General features: G+C 43.6%; 2 protein-coding genes across 3 annotated transcripts; one reads left to right on the top strand and one right to left on the bottom strand.

The window, feature by feature from the left end:
- Nucleotides 1-235: 235 nt before the first annotated feature.
- On the top strand, nucleotides 236-3,698 carry FAM180B (family with sequence similarity 180 member B). The gene is made up of 3 exons (XM_030484136.1): nucleotides 236-302; nucleotides 2,468-2,547; nucleotides 3,137-3,698. The coding sequence occupies exons 1-3, from the start codon at nucleotides 236-238 to the stop codon at nucleotides 3,578-3,580; spliced, it is 591 nt and encodes a 196-aa protein (XP_030339996.1). The 3' UTR covers nucleotides 3,581-3,698.
- A 2,618-nt stretch (nucleotides 3,699-6,316) lies between these two features.
- On the bottom strand, nucleotides 6,317-26,092 carry C1QTNF4 (C1q and TNF related 4). Of its 2 annotated transcripts, none has more exons than XM_030484125.1 (2): nucleotides 25,767-26,085; nucleotides 6,317-7,859 (listed from the first exon to the last, which is right to left on the bottom strand). In XM_030484125.1, exon 2 carries the CDS (start codon nucleotides 7,852-7,854, stop codon nucleotides 6,763-6,765), a length of 1,092 nt encoding a protein of 363 aa, XP_030339985.1. In that variant the 5' UTR covers nucleotides 7,855-7,859; nucleotides 25,767-26,085; the 3' UTR covers nucleotides 6,317-6,762. The 2 variants fall into 2 exon arrangements, with proteins under 2 accessions (XP_030339985.1, XP_030339986.1); XM_030484126.1 differs by having other exon boundaries at nucleotides 6,325-7,859; nucleotides 25,702-26,092.
- Between the last annotated feature and the right edge of the window lie 934 nt (nucleotides 26,093-27,026).

The raw sequence follows: 27,026 nt of genomic DNA, 5'->3' as shown, positions 1-27,026 counted from the left end.
TTCTGCCAAAAACTTCACAACAAAGTCTTCCAAGTTTCCAAAATACGATGGAAAATATCCTTTGGGGTCAGCAAGTTGAACTGTGAGCCCTTCCCAGGACTGTAACCAGAAACACAGAAAGAGGGCTCTGTTCCAACAGAGGCTGCTGGGACCAGAAGCAGAAGGGAGGACACCACAGCAAACGCTCTCACTCCACGCACGGCACTGACCACGCACGGGTGAGAGCAGAGCTGCTATGGCCACGGAACAGGTCAATGCCTGGATGATCCTGTGTGTGTTTGCTGGATCCCAGAGGCTGACAGGTAGGAAATGCACCTGCTTGGAATGTGGTTTCTTGGCTTGGCAAACATTCCTGCAATGCCAATGGAATGATTTTGCCTGCTTCTTCAGGCCTTTTTCCAAGGGCAGGTAGGGACAGGACAAGGACGAATGGCTTTAAACTGAAGATAGATTTAGACAAGACATTAGGAAGTTCTTCACTATGAGGGTGCTGAGGTGCTGGCACAGGGTGCCCAGAGAAGCTGTGGCTGCCCCATCCCTGGCAGTGTTCAAGGCCAGGTTGAACGGGGCTTGGAGCAGCCTGGTCTAGTGGAAGGTGTCCCTGCCCATGGCGGTGGGTTGGAACTAGATGAGCTTTAAGGTCCCTTCCGACACAAACCATTTTGAGATTCCATGATTCTAACTATGGTCAAAGCCTCCGGCTGGGGCCGTGCTGACATGGGAAAGCGCTGGAGTCCCAGTTCACGGGGGGAGGCACTTGTACCTACTAGCAGGATAAAGACCTGCTGCTGTGTTCAGTGGCAGGGGGAGGGTTTTCTTGGGTCTGCACTGGAAAAATCTCCTCCTGCAAGAATTTTTGTGGATTTTCTAGATGTTATTTGGGAAAAAAAAACCCAACCAACCAACCAATTGTTGAATGTTAAAGTAAGCAAGGGACCTTTTTTTCCCATCTCCAGAGGATATTTACGTTATTATTTCAATACATTATTTGTTATGATTTGTTTGGTGTTTGTTTTGCTCTACTCAGGAATCTAACAGTGCACATACTTATGAGACAGTTACTAATAACAGCAGTTTGGCGGCTGGTCAACAAATACACTGACTTTGAATCCAGTCAGATGTCTCAGTAGAGGGATCTGTGAACCTAAAGTATCAGTTAGCAGAGAGAAGCCCTGCAAAGAAAGATTCAGATGATGCAGTATTTTTACCTGAGCTAAAAGTCTTGCTGGCACATCCATGGAGGAGTAGGAAAGAGCAGCTACATCCCTGCTCACGTTCCAAAGCCACGGCTGGCTTGGACCAGGGAGCCTACAGCTGTGCAGAGAAACCAATCACTGCAGCTTTGGGGTTGGCAGTGCACTTCTTCAGGTAGCTTGTGCGTCTCCCTGAAAGGCTTTAATCAAGAATGGAAAGTTGGAAGTGCAGTTTGTTAGTAGTCATCACACACATACAGTTATTTTTCTACTCTCTATAAGCGCGTGCTGACCTTAACTCTGGAGTCCTCAAGATAAATCCTCCCTCTTTTTATATAAAGAAGCTTTAATCCATATAAAAATAGTTTTTAAAAAGGTGTCTGAAAGGTTACTATTTTATATGAGCCTTTTTCATTTCATGTTTCTTGACCTTAAGGATGAGTTTGTAAGAAGTAGAAGAGAATCTTGGCTACACGACTACACTGAGTAACCCAGAGAAGGGAGGGGATGCAGCTTCCCTGTCACAGTCCTGGACTGGACTTGTGTCTCCTTTTTCACCAAGAAAGAAATAATAAAGGCAAAATAAATGCAAAAAGTTAAAGCAGTAGAAGTATTACTTAATGAAAATTTAAGAATTCTTAGGATTAATGTGACTTTCATATTAATAAACTCCTATTCCTCTTGCCTTGTATCTATTTTTCCCACGTTAAATGATGTGGGGTGGCCCGGCAAGGAAGTAGGTGGGCATGAGAAGAGCTATAATGGATCCAAACAGGTTTCTTTGCCCCTCACACTGGCCCTGCTGGCAGCAGATGCTCAGGGAAGAAGTATAAAACCAGGATAAGGATCAGGGTATGTCTCCACCAGCAGGTCAAGGAGCCTCCCAGCACCCTCCTTCCATGGGGGAGCATTGCTTTCTCCAGCAAAAGCTGCCGAGCAACCAAATCCCATCAGTTTAAAACCCACCCATATTCAGTGCGAGAGGCTTCCTTCCTGCCTGTCAAAGCAAATGCCTTTGGTGCCATGTGCTTTAGCTCTGTTGGCAGGATTAAGGACTGTCATATCCAAAACTTACACTTGCCTCCCTTAAACACTTCTGCTTCTCTTAAAAAGCTTGTTTTGCTTACCAAAATCCCGTGGTCAGCATCTGTCATGTTTGGCAAGCTATCAGTGACAGCTCAGAAACATTGAAGATGTTATTGAGAACCAAATGACAAACATAAACAGGAAGGGACCTAGTCTTGTGCTACCAAACTCTGCCTGATGTCTTCCAGATGAACATCTTTACAGCAGGGATGGTGCCGGCGCCAACACTCCCCATCGCAGACCAGAGGATGCTAACATCATTTTAGAGGTCTCCTGGGTATTGGGGGCCCTTGGGCCAAGGCACTATTAGCGCCCATGGTCCCACCTGCCTGCATGTGAAAAACTCACATGTTCTGCTTGTTCTCATCCCTGCCGGATTTTGGGAGTACCTAGGGAACGCCTCAGCAATGCCCTAATGCGTTTGTGCTCCCTCCCATTGTGGGGGGCAGCTGAAGGGGGCTCTGATCCCCTCCATGGCACTTCACACCTCTGGGGTGGGACAAGGGACCATCCCCATGGGATAAGTGACTTCCTCAGCAAATGGCCGAGACCCCTTCCCAAGGCAGCCGCACTGGGGAGCCGCTGTGGGTGGGAATGCAGCAGGAGATGCAGCAGGGCGGGAGGAGAAAGCTAAAAGGGTCCCATGGGAAAACCGAGGTGTGGGGCGGTCAGAAAAGGGGTGTGGGGCTGGCGGGGAAGGCCATGGAGTGGGACTAGGCAGGCCGCCAGCAGCGAGTCAGGGAGCAGCCGCCTCTTGGTGTGGCCTGAGATTTGGCAGCATTGCAGATGGCCCTCCAGCTGGGTTATAACTGGCGGAGGGTTTGAACTGAGCTTCACATGCTGCTCTTCTCTTCCAGATGCTGTGGGGAGGGCTGGATATTCAGGCCAATGGGACAGTCCGGCTGCAGGATGAAGAGCTGGCCTCTCTGCGCCCGGCACGGTGGTTCATGCACATTTTTGAGGAGGAAGTTCCCAAAACACCAGCAGAGATTGAGCAGCATCTGAGCTACTATTCACTGACTGACACCCCCTTACCTCCATTGGGGTTTGACCGCCTGCTTTTCACCAATGTTTACTGTGCCTATCAGGTTCGCTCCACGCAGGGTCTGGATAAAAATCTCTGGATTAGCTTTTTCTCTCAGCTGGTCGATGAAATCTTTCGTGACCTGTGCAAGGGGCTCTGCCCTGTGAATACCACCCTGCTCCTGGCTTCCTGGCCCTGGAAGGAGAAACCTTCACATTTAGCATCCCTGAAACATTTCTATCATTCTAACCTGGCCAGGACCAAGAGAGACACTTAATACAGGAAATTACCATAGGAAAGGACACACCTGACTTCAGCTGCATCCTTGGTTATGTTGGATGGTTTCCACACTATTCAGGACTTTGTACAAATACATCACACCTTGTTGTCCTGCGTTCTGCATTGCAGCCATCTAAGGATTTATGCACAAGCTTTTATTTTTAAGTTAAATAGGACAAAACCATAAAGTGCATTTCAGTCTCTCCGTTTTGTTTCTGTTCTGCTTGTGTTTTGGTTTTAAGTGGGCTGTGCTGAAGGGGGCAGTGCTATTCAGATGTGTTAACTGTCTTCATCACTGATGCTTACTGGAGAGATGCCCTGGCAGTTTTTTTCCAGGAAGTCATACTGCTGTCCTAGCTGACTTCATTTCAGATCATTCAGTTCAGCCTCCTTAAATCCCTCCTGTGGTTTCAGCCAAATATAGTATCTTTTCTCCTCTCCAGTAACCAGCTAAGCAGATTTTCTTGTGTTTCATGATATGGGTCACATATTTAATTTCAGCTTTCTGCTTGTGTGTCATCATATTTTATGTATCCGTAGTAATTTCCCATCTCATGTATTCACTTTTCTTTAAAAAGAAACCTGAAAACATACGTATTCCATGAAGCATTCTAGTATTTGCATATCATATTTATACATGTACACTGCTTTGTGTCAGTTATCAGGAATATATCTGGAATATACTTCCTTAAAGCTCATTTAAATTCCTAAGGATTGTGACCTAGTTATTTCTGGAGGAGATTTTACCTATTCTATGAAGTTTTTTTGTACAGCTATGGCACTTTACAAGCCAAACATAATAAATGGATGATCTCTATCCTCAAAATGAGAAGTACAATTATTTTATAGAAAGAGATCATTAACTTTTCTCTGTCTTACACACTGCAATGTGGAATTAAATAAACGTAATTATCTACTAATAGGGTTTTGATTTTTTTTTTGTTTCTACTGGTTTCCTGATGCCATTGTAGGTACATTAATTTTGCACATTTATTGCATGTGTTTAGATGATGGGAACTATAATTCTTTTTCTATAGATATAGTCTTAATTTTCCATGCTGAGCAAAGGAGTCATGTGTGACATTCAAAGTGGGAATTGTTGGCTTTTGCCCTCATTAATCTTTTTCCAAGCCATTGTTGCCCAACAGATGGAGAGAAGTGGTGAGGCAGGAATAAGAAGCCTGGAAGCAAGATGCCACAGAGAATGGTTTTAGAGGTCAGGTTAGGGCTATGACAGGAGGAGATCGATTTACACAGTTCATAAAGCAGCTTGTTTGTTGCTTCTATTTCCCCCTTCCTCCCCCCCCCAAGGATGTAGCACTTTATTCGAAGTATAACTTCTAGTAAACTAGTGTCCCACCTAATGTTGTTCTGTTCTTATGCTGTTTTTTACATAACTCTAATCTCTACCCTTCACCCTTTTCCCAAATATACCCCCAGTCTTTAATGTCTAGGGTACGTATGGAGTGACGGAGCCAGGGAGTGGCTGCAGACAAGTCCAGCTCGAGCAGAGAATATCATCAAAATCTGAGCCGGGATGGCATTAGTGCATGAGAATATTGTCTTGCTGGAGAATATACAGTCTGAGCTATGTGAATGTCTGGATAAAAGTTGAGTGGGTTGGCTTGGTGACCTAGATGCAAACACACCATTTTGAATTCAGGATTTTGTTAGGATCAGTCTAAGAGCATTGCTATCTTTTGAGGAGATTATAAATTAAACTTGAGTCATGTCACAAAGGTTTGTGCATGCTCAAGATCATAGAATCACAGAATCATAGAACGGTTTGGGTTGGAAAAGACCTTAAAGCTCATGCAGTTCCAACCTCCCTGCTATGGACAGAGACACCTTCCACTAGACCAGGTTGCTCCAAGCCCCGTCCAACCTGGCACTTTGCAGTTTATGTATTTTGTGAGACAAACCAGGGTCAACTGAAATAGCACCAATTGCACCATGATGAAGCCTCCAGCCTCCTGCTTTCCTACTGCCCCCCTGGGTGGATCCTGCTGTCAGTCCCAATTGCCCTGTGGGAACACGCCAGTGCCCTCCACAGCCACACCAGCCCCTCTACACCAGCACTATGGCTTGGTGAACACAGTGTATGAGAAACCACTGGAACACAGATGCTGAAAGTGTCACCTAATGGTGCCTTTGACCCTGTTTGCACTAGGTTACCAATACAGCATATAGCAGGTCAGCCATACCTTTGGGTTCTTGTGTTCCAGGAGCTCATTTCTGGGGAATACAATGCCCCTGCAATAAACACTGCCATTGCTTGTCATGATACTACTCACGCTTATCATTATGAACCTGCTCCTGACCCAAATATTAAGGGATTTAAAGACACTTCTTTTATTCTTCTTACTTACCTTGCTTCTGAGCTTTCAGAGGATGCTCCATTCATAGATTTGAGCCCTCAACCTTTACTACAAGGGCTAGAAGCCTGCTTTTAGTTTGTTTCTAAATGTATTATTTTCATTAAGTAGAAGCTGAGATTCTCAAACACAGCTTCTTGACTTCATTGGTGTCAGATGAAGAAAAGCACCAAATATTGTGAAATTTGCAATAAAATCATAAGACGTACCAACACTTCACACACATGGATGATAAGAAAGAGTGTGTACAGACTGGCTCAGTAGCACATACTGCAGCTGGTACAATCACCATGCTGCTTTCTCTCCTGAACTGGTACCTCAGCTGGTGGCAAGCACACAAGTAACAACAAATTCCAATCTGAGGAAATTTTACATATTTTGTGGTTTTATTACATTTATTTTCATTACATTTATTCCCTCCCCAGATATGCAAGGAAAGTCACCGTATTCTTTGCTCTCTGGATGCTGGGGATCTGCACGAATGTTACTGCAGTGGTTCTTTGATCCTTGGCATTTCATTACACTGGCCCACCCCTGCCCCAAAAAACTACCTCATGCTTTATGCTTAAATCAAACACCAACACGGGACACACACATACAAACTGTAAAGACCTCTCTGTGGATGAATGGCAGACACAGCAGTGACCCTGCAGACAGGGCACAAGCGTGCAGCGTAAGGGAAGCACTGGACACATGATAGCATGCTCAAAGTAGAGGACGATAATTGAAGAGGAGCTATACCCAAGTTCATGGCACCTTGGCTCTTCTTATGCTGCTTTCACATCTGTAATTAATTATTTGACCCTTAATTATTCAAGCTGGCACCTGGAAGCTGCTTTGGCTGAGCCTCTGAATAGATCAAGAAGCCCGTAAAGGTGATGTATTTGCCATGGTTGCTGTAGGCACCATAGCCATCGTGCTGATGGCTGTAGAGCCAAACGGTGTCCCCGTATTGCAGAGGCAGCATGATACTCTGGCTCTGCATCTCACGCCTCTTGGAGTGGTTGTCATCATAGATCATGGCCTGCACCTCATTGTGGTTCTTCATAAGTTTCACTGACATAGTCTTGAAGGGCATTTTGCCAATGGTGAAGGAGAAATAATATGCACCAGGTATACGGCATGAGAAGATGCCAGTGGAGGAATTGAAATCTTTCCCAATGTTCACAAACTCCGTGTCAAATGTGATGGGCTCATGCTGGGTTTGCTTGTCATCTGTCCCCAGGAGACTCTGTGAGCGGGCAACAGAGAATGCAGAGCGAGGGTCTTGTTCCCTGCTTGGTTGATCAGATAACATGTGTGGCTGTGAAGCTTCATTCTGCTCTCTGGGAAGTTGCTGAATAGTGTGATGGTGTGGCCCCATCTCTTGAGAGCTAAGAGCATTCTGGAAGAAGGCAGAAGTGTCTGGGTAGATTAGGTAGCCATTGAAAGTTGTATAGGGGCCCACATTGCTGTAAAGAGCATACTTGGGATCTCCATGTAAACGCAGCCAAACGGTGTCACCGTAGTCAAGCTGCAGCATGGCACTCTGACTTGCTACCTTCCGTTCCTTGCGGTGATGTTCATCATACACGATCACTTGCACCTCATTCTTGTTTCTCATCAGCATGACTGACAAGTTCTTCTTTGGGTATTTCCCAACGGTGAAGGAAAAGTAGTAGGCTCCAGGGATCCGACAGCGGAACAATCCAGACTTGGGATCAAAGTCATTGCCAATGTTCACATACACTTTGTCAAAGGTAATGACCATCTCAGAGCTCCCTTCCATGCTGCTGGTTCTGGCCACAGAGAAAGCAGAGCGAAATTCAGTACTGGGGTCCGCTGGGAAGCCGTCTGTAGGCAGAAAAATCATGCAGCAAAGGAAGCCAAAGAGCATCTGAACCTTCAGTGTCATCATTGTATCTGAAAGGAAGAAGCAGCATATTTTAGCAGGAATCCCATTAATTTAAAGCTCATTTTCCAGGTGAAACCCAGACCTGAATTTTGATAAATAGACATGAAGGTCTACGTCCCGATACTGAGAAGTTTCCTGTGCGTTCTGTGATCAGTGTGCAGGACCATACCTTAGTTCAGATCCCAGTACCATTTTGATATTTTCCTAGTGAGAGCTGGATCTATTTTCCCTGTGCTTGTAGGAAGAAAAACAATCTTCCCATTTGAAAGCCTGGCTATCCTACAGCTTGCCTGCAAAACACTGTGTTGCTCACAATGCAGAGGGATCTCAGAGTGTGCTGGGGCTTTGCCAGAGCTCCCTTTTGTAGTGCTTTTATTCACAAGACCAAGGATGAAACAAAGCCCTACACAGACCCTGTATTATACAACTGAGATACAGCTGAAGGGCAGGGAGAAGAGGACATATGCTTTCGAGATTCCCATGCAGATGCCATTGCCTAGCACTGCACTAGCTGTTTTCACAGCATGTGGAAGCTGGAAGCCAAGTAAATTGGTAGACCCCGTTATTCAGGCAGACTTCACCATGAATCTGTGAAGAGTGCAAAGAAATTAGAAGAAGAGAGAATGTTTATGGAAGGAAGAGAGGCAATGGAGAAAATGAATGAAAAGGAAAAAAAAAAAGAAGGAAAATAAAAGATAAAGATAAATAAATAAAAGTGTTGAATCCCTGAGAGAGCTGAAATTCGGAAAACAGGGAAACTATCCCTATCTGGATAATAGGCCAGAGAGAAAAAACTTTGACCCTTAAAATAGAGGGATAAATTAGAAGCTAATGGGATTTTCTGCTTCCAGTTTCTGTGATTTTTCTTTTCTGGACTGAGGCCAAAATCCTCTATTAGTGCTTTGAGGCTGAAAACAAACCTGCCAGTCACTCCAGTGAGAAACTCCTCTCCCTGTCACCTCTCTGTGCTTATTAAAATATCATTCAGGCTGGGAGGCAACTGCCTGGTTTGCAGTCTGCTCCATCTGTCACCTCAGAACTGGTGGCTTGCCAGCCTGAAAACAATGAATCCACAGATCAGCAGAACAGGAGCAAAACGTGCTACTCATTGAGGGGAGGGGTGAAGGCAAATCCTGAACTAAAAAGGATAAAGGGGTAAATACTTGAATCAACTGGGATGGCCTAGGAATGAAGTAAAGCAGATGGAATCCATGTAAAGTGTGAGGTGGCAATGAGATCCTGTTTTGACAAGATGTGATACCCAGCATCACTCATCAAACCAAAAGGAATTCAGCTTGACCTAAAATCCCTGCTCTTTCACACTTGAGAATAAAACTGAAATCTTAAATGCAGCTCCAATAGATACGAACTCAATAATTAATTAGATTCTCACTTAATTACATGAACGGGACACATTAGCAAAGACAAAAAGAGCTATTCATCCATGTGCTAATTTTACATTAGATTACTTCACTCACAAACATCTCAGTATTTTCCTCCAGGCCCCAGATTTTTATTCCTGACTTAGCCTGCTTCTCCTGAACATCCATGGGATCCCTTGGGCTGCACTGAAGGGTGTTGAGACAGTTGACTAATGTCATATAGAGTCCACTGTCTATCTTTGAAATGTCATGGAGATCAAAGCAGGTCCCTGGTGACTGGAGAAAGGCAAAAGTTGCTCTCATCTTCAGAAAGGACAAGTAAGACAACTTGAGGAACTACAGGCTGGTTGGCCAGTTAGCCCCTCACCTTGTTCCCTGGAAAAATCATGGAGTGTATTTCTTGGAACATATTTCTAGGCAAAGGACATGACATTTAGCATGCGTTGATTGACTGAGGGTAGATCATGTCTAACAAAACTGATTGCCTTCTTGTGAGAATAAACTAGTGGATGTCATCTACCTTTTAACAATGCTTTTGTTACAGTCTCCTGGAGCATTCCTGTATCCAAGTTGTGATGTTACAATCTAGATAAGTGGGGTGCTAGATGGGTGAGAAACTGGCTGGGTTGACAGGCTCAAGGGTTAGTGTTTATTCCTCTTTAGTATTTTTTGGCAATGACCTGGAGGAGACAGAGTGCCCACACATCAGCGTTGCAGACAACCCCAAACCAGAGGGTTTGCCAACACACTTGGAAGCACAGCTTCTATTCAGAGAGACTTAGATAGGCGGGAGGAATGGGCTGAATGGAAATTCAGCAGGGATGAATGCAAATCCCTGTAGCTGTGATGTGTGTTGGTACAGGTAGCAATTAACACTGTGGAGCAATGTTACTGAAAAGCATCTAGTAGTCCTGGATAACGAGAATTTATTCCTGAGTTAGCACCGTGCTCTGCAAGTAATGAAGGCTAACAGCACACTGGGTTGTATTAACAGAAGGTAGCCAGTAACCACAGGCAGTGATTATTCCACTTTATTTTGCACTTGAGTGACTCCAGAAGAGAGCAGCCAAGATGGTTGAGGTCTGGAGCACCTGCCCTATGAGGAAAGGCTGAGGGAAATGGGCTTCTTTAGCCTGGAGAAGGGAAAGCTTTGGAGGGATCTAGTAGTAGCCTTCCAGTACCTATGAAGAGGTTACTGAGATGATAGAGCTAGGTTCTTCACTGATGTGCATGGTGAGAGAGTAACAGACAATGGTCATAAAATACAAAGGGTTCTGGTTCGCACCAGAAATATCAAAACAATTTCATGCTGAGGGCAATTAATAATGGGGCCCAGAGAGATTGTGATATCTCCATGCTTGGAAGTTTTCAAGACCAGTCTTTATTAAGCTGTGAGCAATGTATGCATACAGTGTTGGCCCTGCTTGCAGCAGAAAGTCAGAATAGAGACCTTCTAAGTCATGATTGCTGATTCTATAACTGATTTCTACAGATACTGTCTTCCCACAACTGAAAATTGACTTCCTTCCAACCCTAGTAATGACACTTACATGGGACAAAACAGCTAATAGCAGGTCTGACAGACAGACTCTCTTTCACCCAGAAATTAATTTAAGAGGGCATTTTCAATAGAACTATTAAGCCATAGCTAATTGCCATGCATCTGCTTCCATGCTGTCTTTATTTTTCTTCACTTGGTCATTTAGCTTCAGTGCTCCTCGGGGCAAAGACTCTCCCTCTTCCCATGTCTGTACAGCACTTGGCTATTGCTGCCATTTAAACAATACTAAAAGGCCCTTACATCCCACCATGAACTAAATCCCAAACTGTCACCCTGCGAGCTCAGCCTCTGGTTCAGCAGTATTGTTTTTGCAGAGTGCAGAGTGCTACATCTAGCACGGCAGGCTCATTTCAGTTTCCAGCTCAGAAAACCAAGCCCTAAAGGCAGATTTATAAGGGCTATTAGATGTTTCTGATTCATAATCATCCATTGTTATTCCAGTGATCACAGTGGTGTGGCTGCATGGAGAACCAGGACGACTGTGACATGGCTGCATGCTCCTGAGACAAGAAAAGACAAGAAAGGATTTGGCATTTGTGTTTTTAGCCCCAGTGTCAAGCCTGGTTCTACAGTGCTGCCTGTGCTCCACAGCTCTCGGTGTATCCAGGAATCAGTGAATATGTGGCAAGCACATCACTGCTGGCCAAAAAGCACAAAAAGAGTTTAAAACCAAATAAGAGTTTAATAAACTCTGTAGTGAATCTGACCTTATGTTTCTTCAAATGATCACTATCCTTGTTTCTGTGCCAAACTAGTTTCTCTGTAATAAGGTCACTTATTAAAGGCTGGGTCACACAGTTACAGTCGCACAGATTGTCTGCTGCTGCAGTCTCTTATTTATCAGTTCTTCCCAGTAACTTATTGGCAAGTCATTTCAATAAGGCAGTTGATTATGATGTGCTTCCATTAGCAAGTCGTTTCCTTGACAGCTCCTACTCACTGCTTTCAGGACTATTTAAGTTCTTTATCTTTTAAAAAGAATTTAGAAAGTATCTAAGATCTGCCTCTCACTCTAAACCAGCCTAAGAATAATTTGCCAGTCATTAGGAAGACTCAGCTAGCACAGGGATATCACAAACAGAGGCAACTCATGGCAACTCTTGGACTTGCGTTTTAGTGTATGAAGTCTGAAAGATAAAACTTCCAAAATGCTCTGTTGCTCCCCCTGCAAATGCTTCTGGTGCTCAAGTCTTTTACTGGGATAGCTTTCTTCCAGTAGGGAAGAAAGAGCACAGGGGTGTGAGGCTGGCCATGGACCCTGTGGTATCAGCATTCAATTCACTCTGTGGCATAAGTATTGAAACTGCAGAGTGAGGTGAAAAAGGTAGGGGTGAAAAGTGGGTCTTCAGCGTGGGCCATGCACTGCCATACATAAGAACACAGCAACAGTGTTATTCTTATTCCATTTATGTATGAATCAGGGCCCTTCAACCCCTACCATACCATTTCTTATTGTGCTAATACCACAGAAGTATGCAATGAAGCTAAGCACACCCAAGGGATAAACAAGGTATGTTACTGCCTTTACACTAGGCAATACCAACAGGGGCAGGAGCCCACACGGAAAAAGTCAAGAAACTAATTTTGGAATAGAGGGCACAAAACACGTGATGGAGCTAAACAGTTCTCAATGGCACTGACATTAAATTAATGACCTGAAAAGAAGAGGCAAAAATGGCAGTGACTCACATAGTAGAACAGGAGCTGCAAATCTATTTTGAAAAGGAAGAGACAGAAATCACCATTTGCATGGCCCAGGAAACTTTAATAGCTTTGTGCTTGCTGGAGGTGCTTTTTCTGTCCTGGAACAATCAATCCACCAGTGGAAAGACCTCTACTCTTCTACTGAAATCCATGGATTTACAAAAGGCCTTTCAATAATAGAAAGGTCACCCCACTTCTGGACTTGTAGGCCAGATCTTCCTGCAAAACTCACAAGGGTTTTCTTTTTGTTCCAAACTATTAATGAGCTAGATTCCCTACTCCTACCTTAGGCGAGAGTCCTTTATTTTCAGTGGGAGTTTTACCCAGAAGACCACTGAAGAATGAAATATGAAACAAAGGCGAAGCAGTGCAGTTGGATGAACTGTTAGTAAAAGTTCTTAAAATCCTGTAAGCTGCCAGAGCAAAGCCCTGTTCTTCCTAGCTCTAACTCTAACATTTAAGGACAGTTGCAGATGTTTCTATTATTCGAATCAGTGCAAGCCTGTGTAATGAACAGCTCTTTTGGATTATAGTTAGCAAAATTTTTTTCCCCAGATACCACATACTGTCTGTTCTACACATCTGATACAGATTAAAAGCATCAGATAATGATGCAAATGCACCACTTCTTCCAACATCAAGGAGAAATTAATTGTAGCAGATCCTCAAAAGCAGAATCTGTATAAAGAGACTGTGTGACAAAATGAGGGATTCATATACAGATTTAGCTGTTCTCTGCTTTTGATGAGTGCGGGTTTTTGGAACTCTGGAACAATCATGAGAGGTAAAACATTGTCTGAAGCATTCAGAATGCTTTTTGGAAACTAAGCCGTACTTCGAATGGCAGAACTGTATGGCATTAATATGGAAAGTATTTAATTTTCAATGTTTTCTTAAGCCAAGGGAGTCCTTTAACATTAGAAACCAGCTTCTGTGTACTCAAAGATCCGTGGAGAGACAAAAAAATCTTTTGAAGTGCCTCAACTCCAGCCATAATCAGGAAAAGAAAATGGAGAGACTTAATTTTGGCATAAACCTCTAATGTTAGCCTGCACTTCAGTATATTAATTAAACCTGCTCTATTTCAGCTGAAGCTCTAACAACTTCGTTTAAGCTAAAATGATGATATATAACATGGTGTATATTCACTGATCAAAATAGAAACACAATGGTTCTGACATTAAGATTTTTCTTCCTGTAGCAGCGTTCAAGGGAATTTGTTATGCACAGTTGAAGAGGCTGGCTGACACACCATGTCTTCTATTTTGGCTATTTTGTATTTTGAAAAATACTCATTTAGACAAAGTGGTGTTTTAGTAGAGAAGATGGATGAATAAACCCCAGATGGGAGAAAAGAGTTATTCTAACAGACTAATGCTTTAATATGTGATATAATCTTTTTGCATCCTTTTCTAAATGAACAAATTACACATGTTCAACTCTCAACCACATACAAACTCCTCAAGAAAACAGGACTAAAAGCTGTAAAGCAAAGAAGCATACTCTAATGCTAACCAAGAGAAAACATTGTTAGAACATTTGAGTTTAAACTGTAGTTCATAAAACGTGTTGAATGCTATAAAGATGTTATACACATGCAGTTAAACAAACTGTTGCTAAGGTGTCACTGAAATCACACGTGAAGTAAGTAGTGCAAAAAGCTAGCTGTTGCTGGGAATGAGTTCAGTGATAAATGTGCTTTGTGAAAGCATAGGCCAGAGAAGACTGGACCCCACAGCTTGAGAAAGCCAGAAGTCTGTTGCTGTGCCGTGTTTATGTAACACAGCTACCTTTAAACATAAAACAATGAGACCATTTCGACAGCAGGAATTTTTGCATGGATCCAGTTGCAGTAATGTCAAAGTTAAACTATCTCTTTTCCCACTCCCAAACCTAATTTCCTTTTTTAGCCTGGTTTATGTACGCATTTCTTTCTCATGCTGTGCACAAGAGATAGTGAGCCTGTGGAACAAGGCTTTGTTGAAGCATCCCATCTCTCTGGAAGAACTGGATTGCTGCACCAGAAGGCAGATCACACTGGCATAAAGGATTAACAGAGACAGTCTGGCTTGGAATACCAGGAGGTATTTTGATGGGTAAAAGGAAGTAACTGACACTTCTGCAGCATATACCAGAAAGATCTCAGGTAAGACAGAGAGAGAGGACCAAAAGGCAGGCTGGCCAGTGCAAGAGAGAGAAAGGCACAGAGACCTCAGAGAATGGAGCAGAGGCCACTTTCATTGTTCCAAGTCGCTGGGCTGGAAGGCATGTAGAGGAGAACTTCTTCACAGAAGTCCTGAGTTTTTTTGCTTTGGCTGTGCAGGCAAAACCATAGGAAGTGCAGGACATTGCCAGACAGACTGCCCCAGCAACAGACCTACTGGAGTGACAGAGACCTTACGAGGAAGACTGTTGAGCACAAGCAGCGCGATTCAGGCTATTCTAAAGGCAAATTGGAAATTATTATTTTAAAATGAATAAGAATTAATTACAGGGATGAATTAATTTTAAAATTTCACCTCCCTTAAGATATTTAAACTATGGTAAACTGCAAAGAAACTGGTAGGCTGCTGAACTGCACATTGCTGGAGTCTATAGAAAAGCTTTTAAAAGATGCTTACAGCCCAGAAGACATCAGATAGAGAAATGGGTAATAATAAGCAAATGTAGCATAAGATTTCTTACTTTTACTATGCTATTATTAAGTCTGGGGGGAAAAAAACAACAAACCCTGCAGGACTAAAGGTGCTAAATTGAAAGAGTCAGCAAATAAAATGGTACAATTTCGTTACGGTATGGTCCATTTCTGACCAGCTGGAATCAACAGCCAAGATCCAGTTAGTACCATAGCAGCAAAAAAGGAGAATGTGAAGAAGAAAGTAATGGCTATACAGACCATGAGAGACACTCTTAAGAGGCAATGAGGGAGAAAGTTTAGAAGCATTTGCAGAAGACGTTTCTGGGTTGGACACAGTTTTTGTGTCCAACCAGAAAGGAGTTGGACACAGGCGCCTAAGGAAGATGCAGATGGGTTCAGCATCACAGACTACTCTTGTAATTTTTCTCTTTCAGTAAGAGTTTGGGCAGGAAAAAGATGAAGATTTTTCTCAAGAACAAGTGCAGCATGGGGACTTTAAAGGGCTGGTAGAGAATGAAAAGGCTGTTTAGACAGCCCCACTGAAGACCAGCTTGTTCTTAGGTTTTCCTGAAGTGATGGAGTAGCTCACATCCTTAGGGACATGTATTTTTTTCTTTCCAAATACATCTCTGCATTATAGTCAATAGTGTAAACTGAACTGTGAGTGACAAAGTGGAAACACCAGGTGGGCAGAATGACATTAGAATCAGTACTCTGGAATCAGCTCAGGTTCTAACTCCTTTATTCTTTCTTCTTGTTTCTTTGTTACATGCCACGGCACAGTTTTCCTACCCCACTTCCTCCCAGTGAAGGGAAGTTTAGAACTCAGGATAATCTCTACTCCTCCTGTTAACAAATGAAAATCTAGTAACAGTTCGGAGACTATAGAATCATAGAATCAGCTAGGTTGGAAAAGACCTTTAAGATCATCAAGTCCAACCATTAATCCAGCAATCGTCTACACGGTTTGTGAACACTTCCAGGGACGGTGACTCCACCACTGCTGTGGGCAGCCTGTTCCAATGCCTGAGCACCCTCTCAGTGAAGAAATTGCTCCTAATATCCAATCTAAACCTCCCCTGGCGCAGTTTGAGGCTGTCACCTCTTGTCCTATTGCTTGTTACTCAGGAGAAGAGAACGACCCCCATCTCACTACAACCTCCTTTCAGGTAGTTGTAGAGAGCGATAAGGTCCTTATTTACAGTATTTACTATAGGCAGGTATCTACAGCATAGGTAGTTCTTGGTTGTTCGGAGTTTTTTTAAACCACATTTTCCTCTATGTATCTAAGCAGCAGTTTCCTTCAATGCAGCTGAATGAATATTTTCATCCTCCAACCACGCAGACTAGAAAAGGAGGTTCCTATGCTGTTCTCAGAGTTGATGCCCTATTTGCCAATTTTCTTTCAATCCTTAGTTGTAACAAATACTTATAGACATTAAAGGAAATTTCGCCAAGATGAGAATAAGTTTTTCAGTTAAACACAGGCTGTAATGCCTTTCCTTCCTGTTCCATACTACTACTTCCATTCACATGTCTAGCTGTTCAGCAGACCTGTCAGGTACAGCATCATCAGTTGGGAAAAATCTTGCACTGATTCTTTTATGCTCCTTTCCTCCCCTCATTAAGAATGAAAACAGTAGTTTAATAGTAGGTTTATTTGACCAGGACCTAATAGGAACCTGTGGAACCTGACACCCATGAAGGTGCACTAAATAGGAAAGTAATTTTGACTGTATATACATTATAGAAATTTCAACTTTTCTTCTGTTGAAGATTATCATACATGAGGTTGTGGAGATATTATAAAAGATATTGAAACCTGTGGTGTTTGCCCATTGTCCTCTCTGTAACGGTTTTATATCCTCAACTTCCTTTCTCTGAGTCGGTGCTCCTGCACTTTGTATCAGCCAATGTATGATTTTGATTTAACTGTTATGTAAGGTCCTAATGAAGAAAAAGGAACAAGGTTTATATTTTTCCTGTCTGTTTTCTTCTCTAGCTGCATATCCATACCGTCTCTTCCCCTCTCTCACTTGAGTGGGCACATAATTCTCACTTTCCCCAGAACTCTGTGCCTGCAGTTGTTGCTTCTAACCCCTTCCCCCACTCTGGAATGCTGCCCTCCAGTCATTGCTCTAAGACCTGCCACATCACCCACCTGCGTAAAAGGCTAGAGGAATACGCTGATTCTTGCTGGTTGATCATCAGATCACAAGCTAGGCTGAGCCTGTGGAGTCCAGTAGTCATCCTTTAAGGGAATAAATGGATAGCTGAGCGCCAGCTGGGATTATGGGATTATGTCTGAGGTCACTGACTTCTATGAGTTGATTGAGCAATGCAACCAAAGATGTTCACAAGTTGGGTATCTCTGGTCCTCCTCTTGATTATCTGCAGTTAACAGAAAACCTTCAGAAAGGATGAGACTCAGTTCCTGTTGCTTGACAGATCAACTTGTAACACTATGTTTCATCAATGGAAACATAATTGCTTTGGTCTTTTTGTCCATCAAAGGCTGCACTACAACAGAATCAGAAAATGTCACTTGCTATTGACCAGTATTTTCTGACAGCAGGCTTTGCGAATCCACCTGAATAAAACCTCTATCTGTACTGGGGCATTTCACTACAGGAATGCTGCTTTCCTTGGGAGTTTTGTTTCTTGTCTTGACAGGTAAGGCAGGAAAGCATGCTGTCTTTTAACATCTGCCACCACACTCAGCCAAAAAATCACATTAATTTCTTTTCATGCCCTGCTGTTTTATTACTGTGAAGATACTCAGAGAACACTGTGAATTGCACTGCAGTGCTGCTCTTCACTGCCAACATGCTGCAACATCTCAATTTGGAAATTCACTGAGCTCTGCTTTAGTGAAGAAGGTGATTAAAGGCATTAAGAGCTGCATATCTCGCATCTCTGCTCTGACATCTGCTTTTCTGCTCCTCCTCCTGCTGGGTCAGGACACAGGCCTGGAGCTGGAGAACTGGGGAGAAACAAGTATCATGCACTCAGCACCAAAACAGAGGCCAGTATTATTCTGGAATAAAACCTGCCAAACACTGTCTGGGGAAAGGGAGGTGTCAGTCAAACTCCACATAAACTAATGAGTCTTTTTTCTGGTCCTGTTCTCTAATTGTCCAATATGACAATGTGAGTTGGTAGATAGATCAAGAAACAATCATATAAAGAATAATCATTGTATGTGAGCACACGGTATTTGTCATCAGTCTCTTGAGACCCAGACTTCCTTTGGGTGACACATAAGTTCTCAATTAACAATGAAAATCTGCAGTACACATAGTGCTCTTCAATATTAGTTGCTTTTCATGAATCAGGTTTAGCAAATTCTCATCCCAGTAGCATTCTTTCTTTTATATCTACAGATACACTGTTAAAAGTAGAAAAATAAGTTAGCAGTTATTCATTGTCACAGAATCACAAAATTGTCAGGGTTGAAAGGGACTTCTGGAGATCATCTAGTCTACATCCCATGTTTGTTGAGTGTGAGCCTTCACAATCACAAACGTGCAGTGGTCTTTCCTGCCAAATCCCTTGTAGTGAGACCTTTCTGAGAAATGTCTATAGCAGTTGGAACCTGGGCCTGTGCAATTTTTTAGCCTCCCTTAAGCCCTATACAAATCAAGGTTTCACAGTTGTGCTTTCGAACTTGGATTTTTCTGTGACAGTCTGGCAGAGAGATGCTGCCGCCACAGTGCAGAATCTACTGCCCTAGCTGGGCTGGGGTGACAGAGAGAAGCATTTGCTGAACAATCTCCTCAATACACATGCAGTTTTACAAAGTTTTCCTATATCTGCTTTCTGGCTCTATATTGTTTCCAATATTGAAATAAATGCCAGTCCCCTCATCATGGCAGTAGAAATCCTTGTGTGACTATTTCTGTAAAACTCCATCTGCACCGGGAAGCTGCTGGTAAAAGGCTCTGGCATTACCATCAAAAAGCGCTGTTGGACACTGCTCTTCACTCATCAGTTCCTCATTCACAGTAAGAAACTGCTCAGAGCCTGTCAAGTGTTCACAGATTCCAGGCTTATCTGCATGACCAGCCAGTTTCCTCCTAGGCAAAATTGCCTTTGACAGCTTGAAGCTGCTGCCTCTGATTTTTGCTTATAGGAAAAGAATTTTTCTAAAATACTAAAATAATGAGTGCAGGAACCTACTGGCAGGATTTATGAGATTTTTAGACTCTAGCTGGACATGATATAAGAGAAGAAGAAAGAAGAAATAAAGGATATGGCTGCTCTGAACACTGTCATACAGATGCTTTTTTAAAGCAGGCTTGGATATCATTACATTGCATTAAATATGCAGCTCATACCGACAGAAGTGCCATTTGCAATAGCCTACACAATTTCCTCACAACCACACTGAGAAATTTCAGCCAGGCACCCTAAACCCAAACGTTCATATTCAGTTCATATTTCGAACCAGTGCTCCCTCTACTCAAATTCTTTCAGTTCCCTACCTTCCTTCTGGCTACTTCTGTCTAACACCTTTCCTTTTCAAGACAATTATCAACAGCTTCTAACAGGAGATTAACATCTGCAGAATCCCCTCCAGCATGTTCAGTAGTTTTCTGCCTACCCTGCCCCACATTTCCTCCCAAGTTTCCTAGAGAACAACCCCTCCATCTTGTTGCCTCCTCCTTTTTACATTAGCTAACCTTTATCTCCTTCTAGAATCACCTTGTTCCAAATCTGAAACTCCTTTAGCATTGAGTCACAGTAAACCTTCTTTTGGATACCCTGTCTCCCAAATGAAGACTGGGTTTCATATACTTATATGAGAAGTAAAGAAAGCAAAGAGAAGGATGGGAGAAGGAGCAATAAAACAAATCAGGCAAAGAAATACAAGCTAATGCGAAGCACTTATAGTGCTATGGGTCAGCCCTTGGGTAGAAGGGATGCGAATTTACTTTGAAATATCTGGGGCATCAAGTGGCTGGCTTTCCAAGCAAATTGTTTCTTCTCCTGAAGTGTTCAAGCGGCAATGGAAGATGGGGGCAGGGAAAAAATCAGTCAGAGCTTATAGTGTGTTACAGTTTCTGCTCACATGTCCCAGAGTAAATCAAAATATGAGGATTTCCATCCATTTATGGATAATTCAAGTATAAGAGTGTTTAAATGACACCAGATTATAATGTTAATATGCAACAGTTCGCTGAGCAATAGCTCCATGAAAGCACAGCCTAATTCTTCATTTCCTCTTTGTATTGTTCATTCAACACAGATTCTTTCCAACAGTTGCTTTGCAGCCTTTCAGTCCCAGAAAGTACCTGTTTTCACAGAAAAAATTCCCTGTTACCAGTTGGTATAAAACTCACTTCCACTCCTCTCAGTATGTCTGTAACTTCTCCAAGAGCTTTTCTTTTTGCCTGAGTGGAAAGACCAAAAGCCTGGGGTGAGAGAAAAATCTTTCTCCCTTTAGAGGATTAAGAAATTCTTTGGTTGGATTCAAAACATGTTCTATTCAGGATCTTATGTGCAGCTTTCCACTGCAGCATCCAAAAGAAATGATCATTGCTCTCATTTCTTTCTACCTGTCTCCTCACAGAGATCCATCACTTTCTCACTATGCACAGGGGACTGTCTGTTCCACTTATATTAAACAATATATGTTATACCATGAATACTACAGGACCTAGATTTCCTTTCCCTGGAGAAATGCCTAAAAACATCAATTGTAGACTATGCTTTATTTTATTCCTATTTTGAATTTCAGTATTTTATTTCACTTTATCTCTAAAAAAAGTATTTTTGGACTACAGTCTTTCATTCAAGGAGTTAAATACTAGAAGATTTTGTATTTTCAGCTCAGATAATTTTCCTAACTGCTAATCCTCATTCATTTTTCTTCTTCTATATCATTGTTTCCAGCATTCATGGAGTCAGTCAAGCAGAATGTCCTGTTCCTTATGTCTTCTTCAAAAAGAGACACCTCTTTTAATCATCTTCTACCAAGCTCTTGCTTTTCTTTCAGGCTCTTTTCAGAAAGAGCTGCACTGTGTTCTTGGTGCTGTGCTACCCTTGGATAACAGACAAACACCAAAACAGGGCCAACAGACAGCTTTTATTTCATTTACATGAAATGAGGATGTTGCCTTCATAAAATGACAGAAAGATGGTCTAGAAGAGAACTTAAGATGTCAAATAGTTCAAGGTGCATTCCCATGATAGATCTAGCCTAATTTCATTCTTCACAGATAATTGTGTAACTTGTTCTTAAAATGATCAAGTCTTTACAACTTCCCCAGACCAAATATTCAACAGTTTTTATTATCCTGTGTCCTAGAAAATTATTCCTGCAGTCTAAAATAATCTTTCTTTCTGGTACTTCTTGCTTTCTGCTCCATCTACCATAAGCCCAAAGAAAAGATCACTCCCTCCTCTATTTTGTGTCTGAAGACTGAAATATTCCCCTGCAGCTTTCTGGTCTTTGGGCTAAATGCTTTCTGTTATTTCAAATCATCTTGCAGGTCATGTTTTTCTGACCTGTGATGCCTTTCTCTAGACTCTCTCCAATGAATCACACCTATCTTAAAGTGTAATAACCAAAACTTCACACAACTTCCAAGCTGAGGCTTTAGCAATGCTGAACAGAGCAGGAGGATTGCTTCACATGTCTTCCAGGCTATATGTCTTTTATATATCCTAGCAAGATGTTTGCCTTCATTGGCAACAGCATGACATTGACTCATGTTCAGCTTGTGATCTATCATAACACTCAGATCCTTTTCTGCAGAGTGGCAGGCTAGTAATTTACTTCTCTCTTGTGCTTATCCAGTTGATTATTCCTGCTTTATTGTAGTACCTTGCATTTATCCCTACTGAATTTCATCCAGTTATTTTCCTAGCAATTCTTCCAATTTGTTGGAATAGTTTTGAATTCTCATCTTTCCTCCAGCATATTTCAAATCTCACAGTTTAATGTCCCTGGCAAATGTGATACACCCACTCTTTATATTTACCATACAGGTCACCTAAGAGAACACTGGAGAAAAGCAGATCCAGGGCACACCAACACAGCTATCATATCCATTTTAAGCAGCTTGTGGCTTCTCTGAGGGGCTGGCACATGGATTATGAGCTCTGAACCTTCTGATATTATTTAAAGAAGATCTTTCTGTTCATAAAATCATGTTTACCCAGTTTATAGTCTCCTTCGCTGCTATGCCCTCTGCCTCACCAAAGCAAATATTTAAATTAATGTGCAACCACAGTCAAGAATCCCAAATTTTTACTTGAAAAAAACCCCAAATAAACACAAATTAAATCTCTCACTCAAATATCTTTAAATAGGCAAAATGAACAAAAGCCGATTCTGTTAGAACCTGCTGGAATATTGAAATAATGAATGGGAAAGATGTGACCAGCTCTCTTCATAGACTTAGGGATATATTAGGAATGTCATAATTTATTACATTCATTGCAGTTACACCAGCAGCACACACTGGAAGGGATGCATCTAATCAGTTAGTTGGTTTCAATGGACTAAATATCTTCTTTGCATTTGCCCTTGGCTAAAGGACTCCATGTTCCTCTCCTCTGAGCTCAAATGCCAGCTGTGGTGGTCACCAGCAGGCACATAAGAGATAGAAAGCCTTTGTGTACATAGGAATAAAGATGATATGGTATTCCTCCTGACAACAGTGGCTTCACTGTCTCATCTGCCTCTGGCTCTCATTCCAGTAACCACTACTCTAGTCTTCCCAGATTCCTTAACCCAATATGGATGGTTTCCCTGGCACTGTGGCTGAGGCTCTAGCACAGTAGAAAACATGCATGGGATGAATTAACCAGCTGGAGGGTGAAGAGAGAGAAATAGGACTTTGTGAATTCATACTGTTTCCAAGTGGGGCCCTCGTAATCAGTTATTAGCCTCTGGAGTAGCCATTTACTGCTTGCTCTGTGATCATCTTCTGATTCTGGCAGTGTTACCTCTGCCGGAAACCTTAGACCTTTGATTAGATGCAGCAGGAATTCCTCCTTTGTTCTCTAACCTGTCTGGAGGAAATATGCAACTATAGAGAGGCTTTATAGGGACAAGAAAGCATTCAGGGGGAGACAAGGGATTGACGAAACAGCCAGGAACACAGCAGCTGTGTATTACTGGCTTATCTCATTTGAGCATCAGGCAAATTTCCTTTCCTGGGATAGGAGCAAAGGAAAAGGTAAAGGAAAACTGAGAGGAAAACTCAGTTTTAAAGTCCTGACTTTATTTCAGCTTGGATCTGCTGGGCCATGGGAGCTATACTAAATTTCTGGGTGTCATTCAAGAAGTAAAAGATGAAGCTTTCAATCTCTACTGGGTGAAAATCAGAACTTGTCTTTCAAATATTGTATGATGAACTCTCAAACTACCAAGCATTAATGTGTCTTTGAAGACTGTACAAAGATCCTCACCCCTACAGACTAGTCAGTAAGCTGTAACAATAAGGCAAGTGGAACATCATTTTCCTTAACTGTGCACCTTGGAATAGAACATACACTTCTTACCTTGAGCATTTAAAAGGATGGGTGAATGGAAGAGTTCAGGAGTAAAATCCACCAAATCCTGACATCTGACCTTAGATGCTGGTAATGAATATCTAGACTTCATCATTTTAAAGACTCTAGGAATTTTAAGCTCTATTATTTGCTCTTCCTCATGCCTTAGAGTCTATGTAGAGGTAAGTATTTCTTGGAGGGAGACATTTCTCAGCTGTTAATACTGTATTCTCAGAGGTACTCTCCACCTTGGAAATCTACCATCACTATCAGATTAGTTCATTTCAATGCTTTCTGCCTATAACTAACCATAAGAATTTGGAAATTCTAGCAGAATGACAGTCATTGCTTGGAGGCTGACTGATGTTCTTTTTCCACTAGCATTTGCCTTGTTGTCTTTTGGTCTTCATATTACTGGGTGCTAAGCACAGAAGGTTCAAACTATCTTGGCTTTTTAGACATACAGTATGTCTCTGTGTGCCTGTGTTCATCTAGATTCATATTTGATACCAGAGTGGGTGTTCCAAAAACCATCGATCAACAATCAACATTGCCGCTGTTCAGAAATATGTCTACTATTAAAATGGAGAATATAAAACTATCATACACCTACTTGATTATAGGTCATGGTATAGTTATCTTGTATTTTCATAAGTATAGCTGCTGCCATTGTGCATCCACCCAGCCTCCTGTACTTGGAAAATATCAATGGCTCTGAGTGTATCAATGAGCACTCTCTGGAGAGCACAGCACAATGGACAGACGATCACGCTTGTAAAACATAAATAACAACAAATGGGATTCCAAGTGTTGCCACCACATCTCTTGTTCCAATGTATTTCATTTCTGTATCTGTATCTTAATCTACAAAATAGCAAACATCTACGACACTGACAAATCATCAGATTCAAATCAATTCCATGTCAAAGCCATAGGTTCGACAAATGTACTTTGGAGGCATTTTGTACATGGAAACCAAATGTACTTTGAAGGCACTGCTTCTTCCAGATGGAAAATACAAAACTCAATTGTAGAGCCTAGTCCACTAACCATTCAGTACTCTGAATTATGGCTTTTTAGAGAGAAACAGAAGGAAGGTAGAGGATAATGCTGCCCTACTGGGAATCCTCATTCTTCCTTAACATGCCTTTTACTGCTATAAATTAACCCTTAAGAACAACTAGAAAGCAAACAGCTGCCATATGCCTAGATAGGACTGCAGCCTCATTGGCAAAGCATTTCAAAGTCTTGTTACACATCATGTCCCTGGAGAAGAGAAACTGCAGAAGGTTGCAATAGCATCAGAATGAATAATTCAAGCGCGGCTCGTTCAGTGTGTGCATAAACCAAAGGGTCACAATGCTGCCTTCTAGTCAGCCAGCAGTGCAGAAACTCTCAGAGTGTCTGACAGAAACATCATCTGGAGATGCTGAACTGCTTCCCTGGGAGCTCATAGGGAGTGGGTTGAGGAGATGACTGTGGGAATGCCAAGTACACAGAGAAGGATTAAGCTACATTATCTGTCAGAAAATTGCACATTACAGAATCAGTCGCCTACACTACTCTTGGAAAAACCCTTGGGACTCAGTTCCCCCAGGAAACTGAAGATTAATGCTATTTCCCACCTGAGAAACTGCCCCTGTGGGAATTTTCCACGATGCCCTTCCCCACGGCCGGCCCCGGGAGGTGCTCCAACCTCGACTCCATTCTAAGAGGGGCCAAAATCTCACACCCTTTCCCACATAAACTCTATTGGAAATCAAAGAGGCGATTTCCCTCTATTGTCCAGCCTCTCCTGGGAGCGGAGCAAGAGCGCATCCCGCCCGGGCGGCCCCGCGCCCTGCCCACCGCTCCCGAGGGCCACGGGCTCGGACACCGCAGCGCGTCCCGAGCGCGCGCCTTCTCCACGACCCGCGGCCGCCGCCGTGAGACCCCCCGACGACCCGACTGCGGCCGCCCGGGCACCGCTCCGCACCGGCAGCCGCGCACCGCCGGGGACAGGCCCGCCCGCGGCCCCGCTCCCAGCGCCCCTTGTCCGGCCGGGGAACCCCGATCCTCACCCCTGGCCCCGCAGGTGCAGCCCGGCCCCGCAGGTGCAGGAGTACCCGCTCCCCCTGCACGGTACCTGCGGCCGCCCCGCGGTGGCGGCTCCGCGGCGGCGGTTGGCGGCGGTTGGCGGCCGTTGGCGGCGCGGGGCTGCGCACTGACAGCTCGGGAGCCGCGGCGAGGGCCGGGGCTGGGGAGGGGGTTCGGGCACCCTGGGCTCCGGCGCCGAATCAGTGACGGGAGGAGGGCCCGGGGGCGGGCGGGAGAGGGGAAGGAGAGGGGAAGGAGAGGGGGGGGCTCGGAGCCCCTGTCACAGGTCGGTGATGGGAGGCGGCGGCGCAGGAGTGAGACCGGCGGCGTGAGAGAGCCGGGCCGGGGCTCCCGCTGCCTTCCCGGGAGGAGCGGGCGCTGGGAACCGGAGTGGTGGGATATGCACCAGCGGCGGCGGAGGGAGGCGGAGGGAAAGCCCTGCGCTGCTCCCCGGCCGGGGCAGGCACTGACCAGGGGACCGGGCGGTGAAGAGAGGGCGGCGGTAGTGGTGTGGGACCGGCCGGGCCGTGGTGGGGTCACGGGCGAAGCGACCCGCAGGGCAGCGGTCCCAGCCCGGCGGTCCTCGGGCAAGTTAATGCGGAAAGGTAATAGCATTAGTTCGACTTGCTTTTGGCTGCCCAAGACAGTGTTCATGTCTGACCTGCTTCTGCTCTGGAGATATGCGAGTCCAAAAGCCTGTCTGTAGACCAGCTGTGTTATTTGGTCCAACAAAAGCTCGTAACTCTCTCTAGAAAGCTTGACTTGCCTTAGACCACCTAACAACAACAAGGCTGCTATTCCTTTGAAGGTTGGCATTGATTTTTGCTGACAGCAAAATAGCAGGCTTTTCACATTGCCGTTCTATGTCGAAGAGCAAATCTGGGGGGTTGTGAAGCACGTTTTTTGTTAGCCCTGTAAAATCTTACACTGACTTCCAAAAAGAAAATGTAGAGATCTGAACATTAAGAAAAGTTCCAGCTCTCCAATGCCAAAGGTCTTTCATTCTCCTATACCCACCTGCTATGGCAGAAATTTAGATGCCAATTTGCTCCTCTCTGAGCACAGATGGGGCACTTAGAGATGAGGCTTCTCCTAGAGGATAGTCCAGCCTTTGTTGCCCTGTGTTGGCATGTTCTGTTTTCCAACCTCCACCTCCATTTACCATCTTGTAGTATGCACCATGGCCCGCAGGGGACTGTTGCAGCAAGTGACGGACTTGTACACTGACACGTTTGAATCTGTTTTCACATAACCCCTTTCCAGTCCCATCCCTTCCTCACGAGGTGTCAGAGCTCACCCATGTACCAGT

Source organism: Strigops habroptila, chromosome 4, assembly GCF_004027225.2.
Source record: "Strigops habroptila isolate Jane chromosome 4, bStrHab1.2.pri, whole genome shotgun sequence".
NCBI lineage: Eukaryota > Metazoa > Chordata > Aves > Psittaciformes > Psittacidae > Strigops > Strigops habroptila.
The sequence above is the reverse complement of the archived record's forward strand: the minus strand, read 5'-3'. Positions and strand labels throughout refer to the sequence as shown.